At 38.3% G+C, this 12,765-nt stretch overlaps 1 protein-coding gene across 4 annotated transcripts in view; it reads left to right on the top strand.

Annotated features, from left to right (window-relative positions):
• The window catches only part of Itsn2 (intersectin 2), a 112,928-nt gene that overhangs the window by 12,758 nt on the left and 87,405 nt on the right, over positions 1-12,765 (top strand). For all 4 annotated transcript variants that reach the window (XM_052186169.1, XM_052186168.1, XM_052186167.1 and 1 more), the window contains exon 2: positions 8,185-8,247. In XM_052186169.1, coding sequence (XP_052042129.1) covers positions 8,193-8,247 — 55 coding nt within the window. In that variant the 5' untranslated portion in view covers positions 8,185-8,192. The remainder of the gene's footprint in view (positions 1-8,184; positions 8,248-12,765) is intronic.

The following is a 12,765-nucleotide window of genomic DNA, read 5'->3' as shown; positions in this document are numbered from 1 at the left end:
GTGTGCACATACATACCCACGTATAGTCACAGATACGTACATGTAATTAAAAGTAAAAAAAAATTAGAAAAAGATGTCTGTTATAGTGTTATTTGTGATGGTAGCATGAAAAAATGCAAAGCAATGAGGTATGCTGAGTGTGATCCTTTAAGCACCCCTCCCCCAGCCCACCCCCTTTTAAGGGTTTGAGACATAGTCAAGTTGCACAGGCTAGTCTTGAACTCACTCTGTAGTCCAGGCAGTCTTTGAATTCTTATACTCCTGCTTCATCTTCCTCAGTAGCTAGGATTGTAGTTGTGGGCCATTAGGCTAGGCTTGCTTGCCTGCTTGCTTGCTTGCTTGCTTTTTTATTTTTATTTTAAAAAATTTTTAAATTAAAAAAATTATGTATTGGTAAAACTAGTTTCCTAGTATATAAACAAGAAAATATCTGGAAAAATATAGTCAAACTTATTAATGGTTGTTATGTTGATAATGAACTTTCATTTTAAATCTCTGTTTGAGGAGGAGATATGTGGTTTTTAAACTTCCTTAAAAAACACAGTGTTGCCAGGCAGTGGTGGTGCTTTAATCCCAGCACTTGGGAGGCAGAGGCAGGCGGATTTCTGAGTTCAAGGCCAGCCTGGTCTATAGAGTGAGTTCTAGGATAGCCAGGGCTATAGGTTTCGAGAAACCCTGTCTCGAAAAATAAAAACACAAACAACAACAAAAATAAAAATAAAAACACAATGTTAATTTACATTTGTATCATTAGGTCTTTGGGTTCCTCATGTTACTATCAAGCGAGAATAAGTGGTCATTTATTTTCCCAGACTACCCGAATCATCTGTATTGTGTACCTTCCTTTATATTATCTTCCCCATGTTCATTCAATTAACAAATGTCTGACAGTGTAGGGCTAAGGTTGATTTGAATGTATACATGTTTGTCTCATTCTTGTAACTTATTTGTGTGTGACCTCTTTTTCTATCTCAGAGAAGAAGATTGCACTTAGACCTTAGAAAGGCCAAGAAATTCCTCTTCAGCTCTCCGCTTTGAGGGAGGGAAGGAACAAAAGAGTGGCAGAAATCTGTCTTTTCCCTGATCGTATTTTTCTGCTTGTGGATTTCCAGTCTTGTGAATATCTGCATTTATCCCTGTTGCCATATCTGAACTGTTTTCCCAGAGCCAGAAACGTCTGTCCCATAGTGTAACTTTATGCCCAAGAGCTATCTAATTCCACTCTCTTAGATAATATTTTTTTTTCACTCCCTTTGGAGATTTTTTTTTAAAATAGTTTTGTTTCCCTGTCTAAAAGTAAATACAGTAATTGTCCTTCCCTTTCTTAAAGACTCAGGCCTCTCCTCCCACCAGTTTGTCTTCCTTTAGCAGCATATTTCTTTTGAATGAAGTTTTGTTTTATTTGTTAAATAGGATCTCTTTTGTCCTCAATCAAACCCATAGAGATCCCCCTACCTCTGCCTCCAGAATGGTGGGATCAAAAGACATGCACTACTATGCCCAGCAGCTATGTATTCTTGAGTCATAAACATTCCCCTTACTGCATAATCCACTTTAGTTGGATTTTTGAGCTGTGCTTGCATTGCAACTGAACTTGACAGGTTGCTAAGACTAATAGCTTAGCCTTTATTTGCGTATCATTTGACAATGGTAACTCCTCCTTGGTACTCTTTTTCTCTTTGCTTTTGAAACTTACTATGGGTCTCACTATGTAGACCTGGCTGGTCCTGAAACTACTATATAGACGAGGCTGGCCCCTAATTTACAGTGATCCATGGCTGCCTTCTGAGTGCTGAAATTAAAGGCATGTGCCAGCATGCCTGGATTCTTTTGTTTCAGATACATTCTTTTCCTGACAGAATTGCAACTATACCCAATCTCCAACAGAGTCTCCAAAGAGCTCCTTCTCTTTCCTGGTCACTCTCACCAATACGTCTTTTAAAGATGTCAAATTAGCTATGCTCACAATTGAAGTCTGTTGTTGTTTTGAGTTGTCTCCCAGCTTTAACATCCACATTTCTGTTTTTCTAGAGCTTCTGTTTTGGTTAAAAAACACTGCTGCAGGTGATACACACTTAGAGGCTAAGTCTAAAGCAGTGGTTCTCACCTTCTGGGTCGCAACCCCTTTCTTTGGCAAATCTCTGTCTCCAAAATTATTTATATTATGATGTGAAACAACAGCAAAATTACAGTTGTGAAGTATGGGGTCATCACAACATGAGGAGCTGTTTTAAAGGGTCACAGCATTAGGAAGGCAGAGAACCACTGCTCTAAAGGGTCATGAGTTCCAGTCCAACCTGAGTTACATATTAAAACCTTGTCTCAAAAACCAAAAATACCTGGACTGGCAAATTGGCTTAGTGGATGAAGGAACCTGCTTCCAAGCCTGACAGCCCAAGCTGGTTCCCCTAAAACCACACAGTGGAAGAAAGAACTGACTCCATTTGTTTGCATTGTGTATGCACACATGTCCAGACACAAACACATGTGCACAACTAAAGGATAATGTAGTAACAAATTTAAAATATATACCTTCAGGAACTGCTATCATGCTTTTGAATACTAGGCCTTTAGTCAAATTTTTTAAAACTATTTAACTATTATGATTCAAAGTAGAGCTGAAAAATCTAAGCTTTCTTTTGTACTCAAAATTTAAAAAGCCTCAGAATTTAGTAAGAAATAAATAAACTTTTATCTCTAAAAGTATACTTAAAAGAAAAAAGTCCCCAACAAGTTATAGAAGACCCATGTTGAAGGGGACAATATGGTTGGTATCTATATTCCTAATGCCTGGAGAAGTTCAAGGAGCCTGCTCTCCTTTCCTAACAGAGCTCCTCTATATATATTCAGTCTTTAAAAATTCTACTTTATTATTAGTGTGTATTTATGCATGTACATGTGTATTATGATGTTTGTATGTGTGGGTGTGTGGGTGCACATGTGCCAGGGCACACATCGAAGTCATATGACAGCTTTTTGAGAGTTGATTCTTTCCCATGACTCATTCTGGGGATTGAACATACATGTCTTCGGGCTTACATGGCAAATGCTTTCCCCCTCCAAAGCCCCTTTCTAGTCTGATAGGTCAAGTTGACATTGCCTCCTCTGCTTCCCTTTGCTTCTTTTTTGTTGTTACTGTTCATTTGTTTCTATGTGAGCCATATTATTTATTTGCTAAATTAACTCATTCAGCAAATATTTAAAAGTATTTTCTATGAAACATTTGGTTTAAGAACAAGGAATACCAAACTAAATAAAAATGAACTGTACCTAGGCCATGTGGCCCAGGTCAACAAGGGTAAAGTGAAATTGAAGTGCAGTATGATAAGGATCATTGTGGTTGAGCGGTGTTATAGACATATGTAAGAGATAGTATCTAATGCCAGGGAGGATAGGCTTCTTTTACAGGAAAGATGTCATTTGAGTTGGGAATTAAAGGATGAGACGCCTCATGACGACTGTGACAGAGACAACACTTCTTTGTGAAAACAAGGCAGAGAAAAAAGTATCTCTGTTTCCAGAAAGGTTTCTGTGCACACCCGTCAAGGAGAAGTGATAGGTAAAGTAGGTTGGAGTGAATGTCTGAAAGTGCGTGCCATCCAAGACCTTGAGACTAACTTGTAAGTCCTGGGGGAGTTTAAGCAGGAGTGGCACACTAGCGAGGTTACAGGAGAAAGTGAAATCTGTGTGACAACATTTTAGGGGAGGAAAACTATTCTAGAAGTTTCTGCTTAATACACATAATGCCTTGCTACTGACACAGTCTCAAGTGATGATGCTGGATATCAATTAACTTCTTAAACAGTGACGTGATTGGCCAGATTGGGGAACTGCTTTATGAACAGAACTGTGGACTAGAGCTGTGTGATTTTTCGGTCCATTCTTGCTTACGAGCTTGTGGGCTTATACAACTTTTTCAGTTTACTTGTCTTGAAAATTGTGGCTTTTGGACTGAATGGCTATAATTTTTCTATAATTGTGTGCTTCTCAACAAACAAAACCCTCAACCTTTACTGAGCCACTTTTAATTTTAAGTGGCTATAATTTTTCCTGGGTCTTAAAGACCCATTTATAGAGGAGTCTCCAGGTCTGGCAGTTGCACTTTTTCTCTCTCTTCAGGATCCTATATTACAATCCCAAATTCATATTTGGTGTTGTCTCCAGATTACATTTGTCTTTGCTTTTTACCTGTTATCCACCTAGCAAGGTCTCTTTAAAGGTAGCTTGCCAGATCTCCACAAGAATAATTAATAGTTAACATCATGACTGCAGACTGCCCATCATTGCACATTATCCTCTTCGCATATAGAACATGGTGTTTGTAGGACACCTACAAACCATGTAACGGAGGAGGTGCTGGCTAGTTACCCTTCCCTTCACAGTTTTATGCCAGGACAGGAGACCATAAACAGCCAGCAGTCCTAATTCATTTGATGCAGCCTTGGGTGTTGTGCAGCTGGGCAGACTTTTCTTCTCCACTAGAACTATCAGCATCAAGTTCACCCACTGCTTGTATAAACAGATGGCCTTTTCACCGTTACCATATTCATCTAGGAGAGGAGAAGGTCCACAAAGGCCAAGAGAGAAGGTCTCAGGCTTTAGAAGAGAGGGGCTTGGAGCCTCCTCATTGTTCCACAGCACTGAATTTGGGCAAGTTATCCAAGCTCGCCCTTGTGAAAGGAGTATGATATCGCCCTTGTAAGGATTTTGTAGGAGTATATTATAGGGTACCTAGGTATCTGAAGCTCTCTGTGCAGAACTAGAATATTGGATTCTTATTAAAACATGATACATGGTAGGTGATTAATAGAAGTGTATTGAATTAATAGAAAACATTAAGCAAATGTTAGCAATTATTTAAAAATGTAAAACAGATATGTGATCTGTTATTTTTCAAAATTTCAATTATAATCATTTCTTAGGCAACACTGGGGATTGAGCCAAGACTGTGTGCATTCTCAGCAGGTGCTTCATCCCTGAGCTCCATCTCCAGCCCCAATTATTAGTGTTTCTCTCCAAATCTGCTAGTAAACTAGGAAAATATAAGCATGGTACAATTAATGATTCTAAAATAGGACAGAAAGTTAATGTGACTAAAACAGACGTAGTGGTAAGCTTTAAGAGCCTATTGGTTCTAACAAATTATGTTATCATAATCAGATGCTACCAGAATCAACCAAATGCTATATACATGTATGAATGCTACAATATGGTGCTTACATGCATGAATAAGTAAATTCTACATATGAGGTAAAAATGATTTTGTATATTAGTATTTTCAGTTTAGCCCAGGAGGCTTGCCCTCCCTGTCCATTGTATTATTTGGTTATTCTCTAATTTTATTTCAGGATTATAACTGTGATAATTGAGTATCTACCACGTGGCATTTTGTTATTCTCACAGGATACATGATACCCAGCCAAAAGTTCTAGACAGATGGTTTGTAAGTTAGACCTTAACTGATTAAAGGCTTTCTGTTATGTGATTCTATTCTCCATTGGTTTTTCTCTATCTCAGTCATCATTGACAGTATATTTATTACTTTAGAGGTTACATAGTATGTTATATATAAGGATCTAGATGGCTACATACTGGGTTATATATAATGCTTTGGACTAGCTTTCTCCCATGTTTAAAAATTGTCTATTACAGGTAACTAGGTAGGTAGGTAGGTAGGTTACTTTCAGGCATACATCGTAATTTTCTTTTATATTGCTATGATCATTTACATAGAGGAAGTAAAATGTAGAACTGTTCTGTGTTTAAGGAAATTATTGTCATAAGTAGTTGATGAGACTTCCTTTTATTAACTTTTCTATCTGGCTATACCACCGTTTTTCCACCTCACATCCTATAATTCTGAGAGCCGTTTTTTGTTCCTTTTATTACATAGTCACTCATTTCAAGAGAATCAGTGAGTTGTGTTTCTTTTGAACCCTGAGCTCCTTCTCTCGCCCAGCTCGGCTCTCCAGCCACCTCTGTTCTAGAGCTGGTGCCAGGTTTTGTTTGCAGCTTGCCTTGCCTGGTCTCCTTGCTGTTGTCTTTCCTTCATAACTGGCTGTCTATCTTAAATGACATGTATGCTCCTCTCTCCAAAACCCTTTAAAGCACCTGTCTGCTAGTTAAATTCAAGATTTATAACTAATTATAATTATATAATTACAACTAATTCTTACTCATCTTGTAAGGCTCAACACCATACCTTCTATAGGAGCTCCAGTTATCCTACCAGAGTTTGGGCATTAATTTTCTGTCACCAACTCCAGTACTTGAAGTTTATCTTTTTAAAAAAGGAATGAAGAAAACCAACACGTTGATTGATAGTAAACTTTTCCCTATCCTGCAGCCTATAATACCAAGTTGATAGTAAACTTTTCCCTACCCTGCAGCCTATAACACGTTGATAGTAAACTTTTCCCTACCCTTTATAGTCTGCAGCCATAAAGCTTATTATTGCTCAGGAAGGACATGCACTTTGACAGGTGGGTAGTAGTGTAGAGTAATTACCACTCCCACTGTAAGCCTCTGTGGAGGTTAGATGAATTAATTTGCTCTGTAGGAGGAAAAGCACCTGTCATTCTCTTGTAAATAAATTAATTAGATTTATGTACCATTTTTTTGTTACTGAGAATCACTAAATCAATGTGAAGGGTAAATACTTACCTAGATTGTTAGAGGATTGGATCCTTGGTAGCATAGGATGCTAGCACGCTGAATTCACTAATATAGTGGGACCTTTAAGAATACTTTTTTAAGCTGGGCGGTGGTGGCATACGCCTGTAATCCCAGCACTCTGGGAGGCAAAGGCAGGCAGATTTCTGAGTTCGAGACCAGCCTGGTCTACAGAGTGAGTTCCAGGACAGCCAGGGCTACACAGAGAAACACTGTCTCGAAAAAAACCAAAAAAAAAAAAAAAAAAAAGAATACTTTTTAAACATCTAGTCACCTTCTCCCCTCCCCCCCCACAGTCGTGCTAACTCAAGTGAACTTTTCCTGACTGCTTTGTTTAAAACCACCTATCTAAATAGTTTTCCGAGACCCCTAAAATTATTAATAATTAAGTGATAGAGGAGGTACCGAGTGGTCTTTTTAACTTCCTAACTAATCCTATCTTTAAGATTCTTGGACCAAAAAAAAATTTTTTTTTGTTTTTTTTTTTTGTTTTTTGGTTTTTTGGATTTGTTTTTTTTCGAGACAGGGTTTCTCTGTGCAGCTCTGGCTGCCTGGAACTCACTCTATAGACCAGGCTGGCCTCAAACTCAGAAATCCGAGTGCCTCTGCCTCCCAAGTGCTGGGATTACAGGCCTGCGCCACCACCGCCCGGCCGGAACAAATTTCTGATTTTGCATTTATATATAGTTAAATAATGCATGGGGATGCTCAAAATGATCCTTCACTTTCTCTGGATGTTTACAGAAAAGCACTCATTTACTGAATACAGACTATTTCAGACACTGTATTATGTTTCATAATACTTAAAAAAAACTGATTGGAAGTATTTTAGACAAGGAATCTAAGACTTGAAAAAAGTAAAATAACTTTTCTGCAGTCACAGTTAGGAATAGAGCCAGGCATATCTGTTATCTACAAAGACCCTTCTCTTACTAGTGCACTTATTCAAATAAGCATGCATTTTGATAATTATGCTGTTTTTGATAATTACTTTTAAACTGTATCTCTGTGCTTTGCTAGACACTCCACTCTTTTAAGATGATTTTTCAAATCTATAGAGCTCAATTAAAAGACACTGTTACATTTATTTTGGACATATTTCTTGCTGGGGATTAAAAAATGCTATGACTTTTCATGTTATTTTTTATATACTTACTTTATGCAGTTGATTTCCTTAAACCGATTCTTGCCTAGTCATAACAGTTTTCTCTCTCCTGAATTTATTTCTGCAGAAATGTTGGTTAATGCCAAAGTTTTCTTCATTCTGCATTTGCTGTTACATAAAATGTTTCTCTTAAATGGCCTTGTACTGAAGGCAGCGCTGTTGCCAACAGAATCCCCTCCTCGTCCACAACTACAAATTCTGCTTGTTCAGCAGCAACAGGAGCTCTGTGTTGTCTTTCTTTGTTGGATGTGTATGCTTAAGGGACAGACAGCCTACAGCTTAGTGCGTGCACTACTGTGACCTGCCTTTGTTGTATTAATGGCACCATGTTCTTTCTTGTGCTGCAGATGGATGAATGCTGCAAGAAGACTTCAGGACCATGATGGCTCAGTTTCCCGCAGCCATGAATGGTACGTAACTTTGTGCGTGGTAACATGGGCTTTGGTTGTGGTGGGAAGTCTATTGTGTGAAATATTTGTGTAGGTAAATTTGATGTTTTAAATATAAAACTTGAAGTATTCTGATTGAAAACATAGAGCATTTAAGAGCATTACCTGAATCATCTTACTAATATTATGCAGTAAATTCTATATTTTTGTTGAAGTGTTTTTGGTAGTATCTGGCATTTGTGCTTCCCACTAAACAGGTGAGAATAACCTAAAGATATATTCTGCTTAATGCATGAAACTGAAGGACAAAAGCTGAGTGCCTTTAGGTGAATAATAAGTTCATTTTTAGGCGCACAGATGATTGTAAATAGGTGAGGCCAACAAGATTCATTTAGTAATATAAACGTAAGATTAAATTTTTCTTTATGAATATTTATATTATTTAATTGTATAATGTCTGTTTGCCCCAACAAAATATTTTTGTCTATTACGTAGCTCATTGCATTATACATAAAAATTATTTGCAACAAATAAAATATTCAATGACAAACATGCTTATGTGAATAAGGTATAAATTATAAATTAGAAAGTGGCTGGGTGGTGGTGGCGCACACCTTTAATCCCAGCACTTGGGAAGCAGAGGCAGGTGAATTTCTGAGTTTGAGGCCAGCCTGAGTTCCAGGACAGCCAGGGCTATACAGAGAAACCCTGTCTCAAAAAACCAAATCCAAAAAAACCAAAAAAAAAAAAAAAAAAAAAAGTTAAGTAACTTGTGTATATCTATTTCCAATTCAACATTTAAAATGTTATTGAAAGTCACATCCATATATAATAAAACTTCAAAAGCAGTTTGTGCACCTCTAGTAAATCATTTGTCACAGTTGTTGATGCTCGAGGCTGTTGAGACTTCCCTGTTTGCACACCTGGATGCAGTAGTTTGTGTGAACGCTGTGACCTTTCATCTAGTTTTGCCATCCCTATTTTTTCATTCTGAGACTAACTACAGACTTTGTAGGTTACTTTGGTTCTCAGTGTGACATCTGTCTGGCATTGTAGCCACATCATCTATTTCATTTCAATTTAAACTGATAAAAATTATGTAAATCCTCCTGCTGCATTTCATGTGCCTACAACCCCGTGAGGCTGAGGCCGCCTTATTGGACAGTGCAGATAAAGAACATTCATATCACGTCCCATGGTTCTAGAAAACCAGCAGCTCTACTCGTCCTGGTGCTTCGCTTCCTTTTCCTTTTTTCTTTAACAAGACTAGAGTGGTTGTCAGTGCCTCACGTTTTTTACAGCAATAGCACTACCTCTAATGTTTGGACTGCAGAACCATCCTCCCAAAGCCTTCCTATCACACTGCTTTGCATCCTGCGTTTAAAACACTGAATACACTTGCAGATTGAGAGAACATGATAGACAGGCCCTCAAGAGCTCAGCAAGGGGTTATTTCAGATACACGTTGTGACTGGTTGATACTGCGATGTGATATAGCTTGTTTCAACCTCAGAATTATGGGGTGCTGAAGACTGAGGAAGAGTTGAAAGCTATCATACTGACTTTATCCATAATCTAGTAAAGAGAGGAAGTGATACAGAATAAAAAACAAAAACAAAACAAACAAACAGAAACCAGTAGCTTCAAGAATTACACCTCCCTCCCGTTTTCTTGGAGTTTTATCACTGGAGACTTAGGGCTCAGTAATATTTCAACCATATGGTTAGGAAACTGCTGAGCTGTATGTCGGGTGTGCTGTCAGATACAGCATTGCACTGTGCTTGAAAAAACCAGGTTTTTTTTTTTTTTTTAAATAGGATATTTTCTTTATCCAATTTATTTCAGATGTTATCCCCTTTCCCAGTCTCCCCCCAGGAACACCCATTCCAAAACTCCTGCTTCTATGAGGGTATTCCCCCACCAACCCACCCACTCCTGCCTCTGCGCCCTGGCATTCTGTTACACTAGGGCATCGGGCCTTCACAGGACCAAGGGCCTCTCCTTCCATTGATGCCCGACCAGGCTATCCTCTGCTACATATGCAGCTGGAGCCATGACTCCCTTGTGCATACTCTTTGGTTGGTGGTTTAGTCCCTGGGAGCTCTGGGGGTACTGGTTGGTTCATATTGTTGTTCTTCCTATGGGGTTGCAAACCCCTTTAGCTCCCTGGGTCCTTTTTCTAGCTCCTCTGTTGGGGACCCTGTGCTCAGTCCAGTGGTTGGCTGAGAGTATCTCCCTCTCAGTATTTGTCAGAACCTCTCAGGAAACAGCTCTATCAGGCTCCCATCAAAACCCAGGCTTTTATAAGTGAAGTTCCCACAACTTAGGCTACAGGTTGGTTTAGAACAGTGTAACGATTTATTTTAGAGATTTAAATTAGTGTTAGACCAGTATACATTATTTATATCTTAAGTGTTATTTGTTTAAATTTGTTTTAATTATTATTTTAAATTGGAGACAAATATCATTGCAGACTATTTCCACTATTTAGTTTTTATTGTATATTAATATATCATGTTTGGATTATTTACACTTAGAATTGTAATGTTGATGTAGTATCTAGCTGTGTTCTTTATGGAAGTCTGTATATTTATAGATATGCATGTGTAGCTCCACACATGAAGACAGGGATGATAGAGTACTGACAAGTTGATTCTTTATAACTCAGAACTTTCCCTTTTCACTGGTTCTGTGAGTGTGCTTAACAGAGCCAGTAGCAAGGAGAGAATGAGGAACGGAGAGTCTTCTGAAAATCCACCCTCCTCACTTTAGTGATGAATTGGGGGAGAAATGTGTAGTGAGAATTTTTGTTTCTTTGAAAATCACAAAACTTTAATCCTGGGAGCAGGGACACGGGACTGCTTTGGACTGTCCGAAGCTACCCCAGTTCTAACCTCAGTTCCCATGTGGTCAAAGTTTTGTTTTGTTTTTCCTCATGCCAGGGACCAAACCCATGGCTTTGTGTTTGTAAGCCACACACTACCACTGAGCTAATTAATGCTCAACTGCCCAAGTTCTAATCTCAGCTCTGCTACTTACTATATTATCTTAAGCCAGTTATTTTTCCACCACTGCTTTTAGTTTGCTTCTCCATAGTAGCCCCCTAATTTATTGTGTGGCTCTGGGTTAATGAGACTGCACATAAGTACCTGACATCACCATGCTCACAGCTGTTCTCATCCCTGTTGTCATTTTCATCTCTTTAATCAATTTTCCCAAAGTTATACATGGTAAAATAAGTTCTAATACACATGATTGTCCTGATCATCACAGGACTTCTGACAGATTTTTTTGAAGTTTCAAATGACTATATTATTATACGTTGTTCTTAGCCATTCCTCCCACACATTAGTCCCCACTATGTACCTGTGTTATTTCTCTAATCTTAATAGGTGAAAGGTGATGGCTAATGTTATTGTAGGTATATTCTGAATTGCATGGATAAGATGCTCAGTCTCTCTGATAATAAACTGATAAGATGAGGAAACTTTTATTGCACATGTGTTTATATCAGAAATGTGTGGTTTAGCTATTTTAGAGCCTTAGTTCGTCCATCATATCTGTTTCTTTATTTTTAACACTAACTCTTAAAACTTTATAGTTTTTTTTTTTTTTAATTCAGTCACTTGCGCTATGGAAAGTGTGTTTATCAAATCAGTTTTAACATCTGAAATGTTAGACTAGGCATCTTTTCAGGGATAAAAGTTTCTTGAAAATTGCCTTTCTAATCCCGATTTTTTTATTCAGTGTGGACAGCAAATATATATGAGTTATGTGTCTAACTACATATGGTTCCTTGTTGAGTGATGTTGAGTAAACCAAAATAGGAGCCAGAAGTGATGTATAGATGATTATTACCCTAGGTGATTTATAAGGCTTCCCAAGGACTCCTTCAGAATGCTAATGATTAAATGTGAAAGGCAGGCAGCAAAGCAATCTCTGAATGGTACGTTCCCTGCATTCCTGACCTGTGTAGTAAGGCACTCTTTATTTTTTTTCTACCTTGTTCCTTCTTTTATTGATCAGACATCTATTCAGCAATCATTTTTAAATGTTTGCTCTTTTCTGGGCACTCAGCTGGTTCCTGGAATAGAAAGGTAAACACACAGAGCCCCTGTCCCCATGTCATAGTCTTGTAGAGCAGAGGGAACATCAGACAGAGCCTTCTCAAGTCCTCTGCAGTAGCCTGACCTTTATCTTGAGAATCTAGAAGAGGAAGCAATTACTGTCATTAAGAGATACCTGGGTCTTCCTGATGGAAGTGACTTCTGCCCTGACCTTGAGAGATAAAGGCTAAAATGGAGGGTCAGGGTTATAGCTTGGTGGTAGACATCTTACCTAGTGCAGAGAGGCCTTGTCAATCCCTAGTGGTGAAAGAAAAAGAAAAATGTCCCTTTGCAGCAAATTCAGACTAGTTATTTCCTGCTGCTTTCTGTGCTCACATTGGTACCTTAGCTGGTAGTAGCCTCTTTGGTTTACTTAGAGCATCTTACATATCCCAACCTCTCAACCACATCTGTTTTGTGTGAGAGAGGTGCT

Source organism: Apodemus sylvaticus, chromosome 6 (assembly GCF_947179515.1).
Source record: "Apodemus sylvaticus chromosome 6, mApoSyl1.1, whole genome shotgun sequence".
Lineage (NCBI taxonomy): Eukaryota > Metazoa > Chordata > Mammalia > Rodentia > Muridae > Apodemus > Apodemus sylvaticus.
The sequence above is the reverse complement of the archived record's forward strand: the minus strand, read 5'-3'. Positions and strand labels throughout refer to the sequence as shown.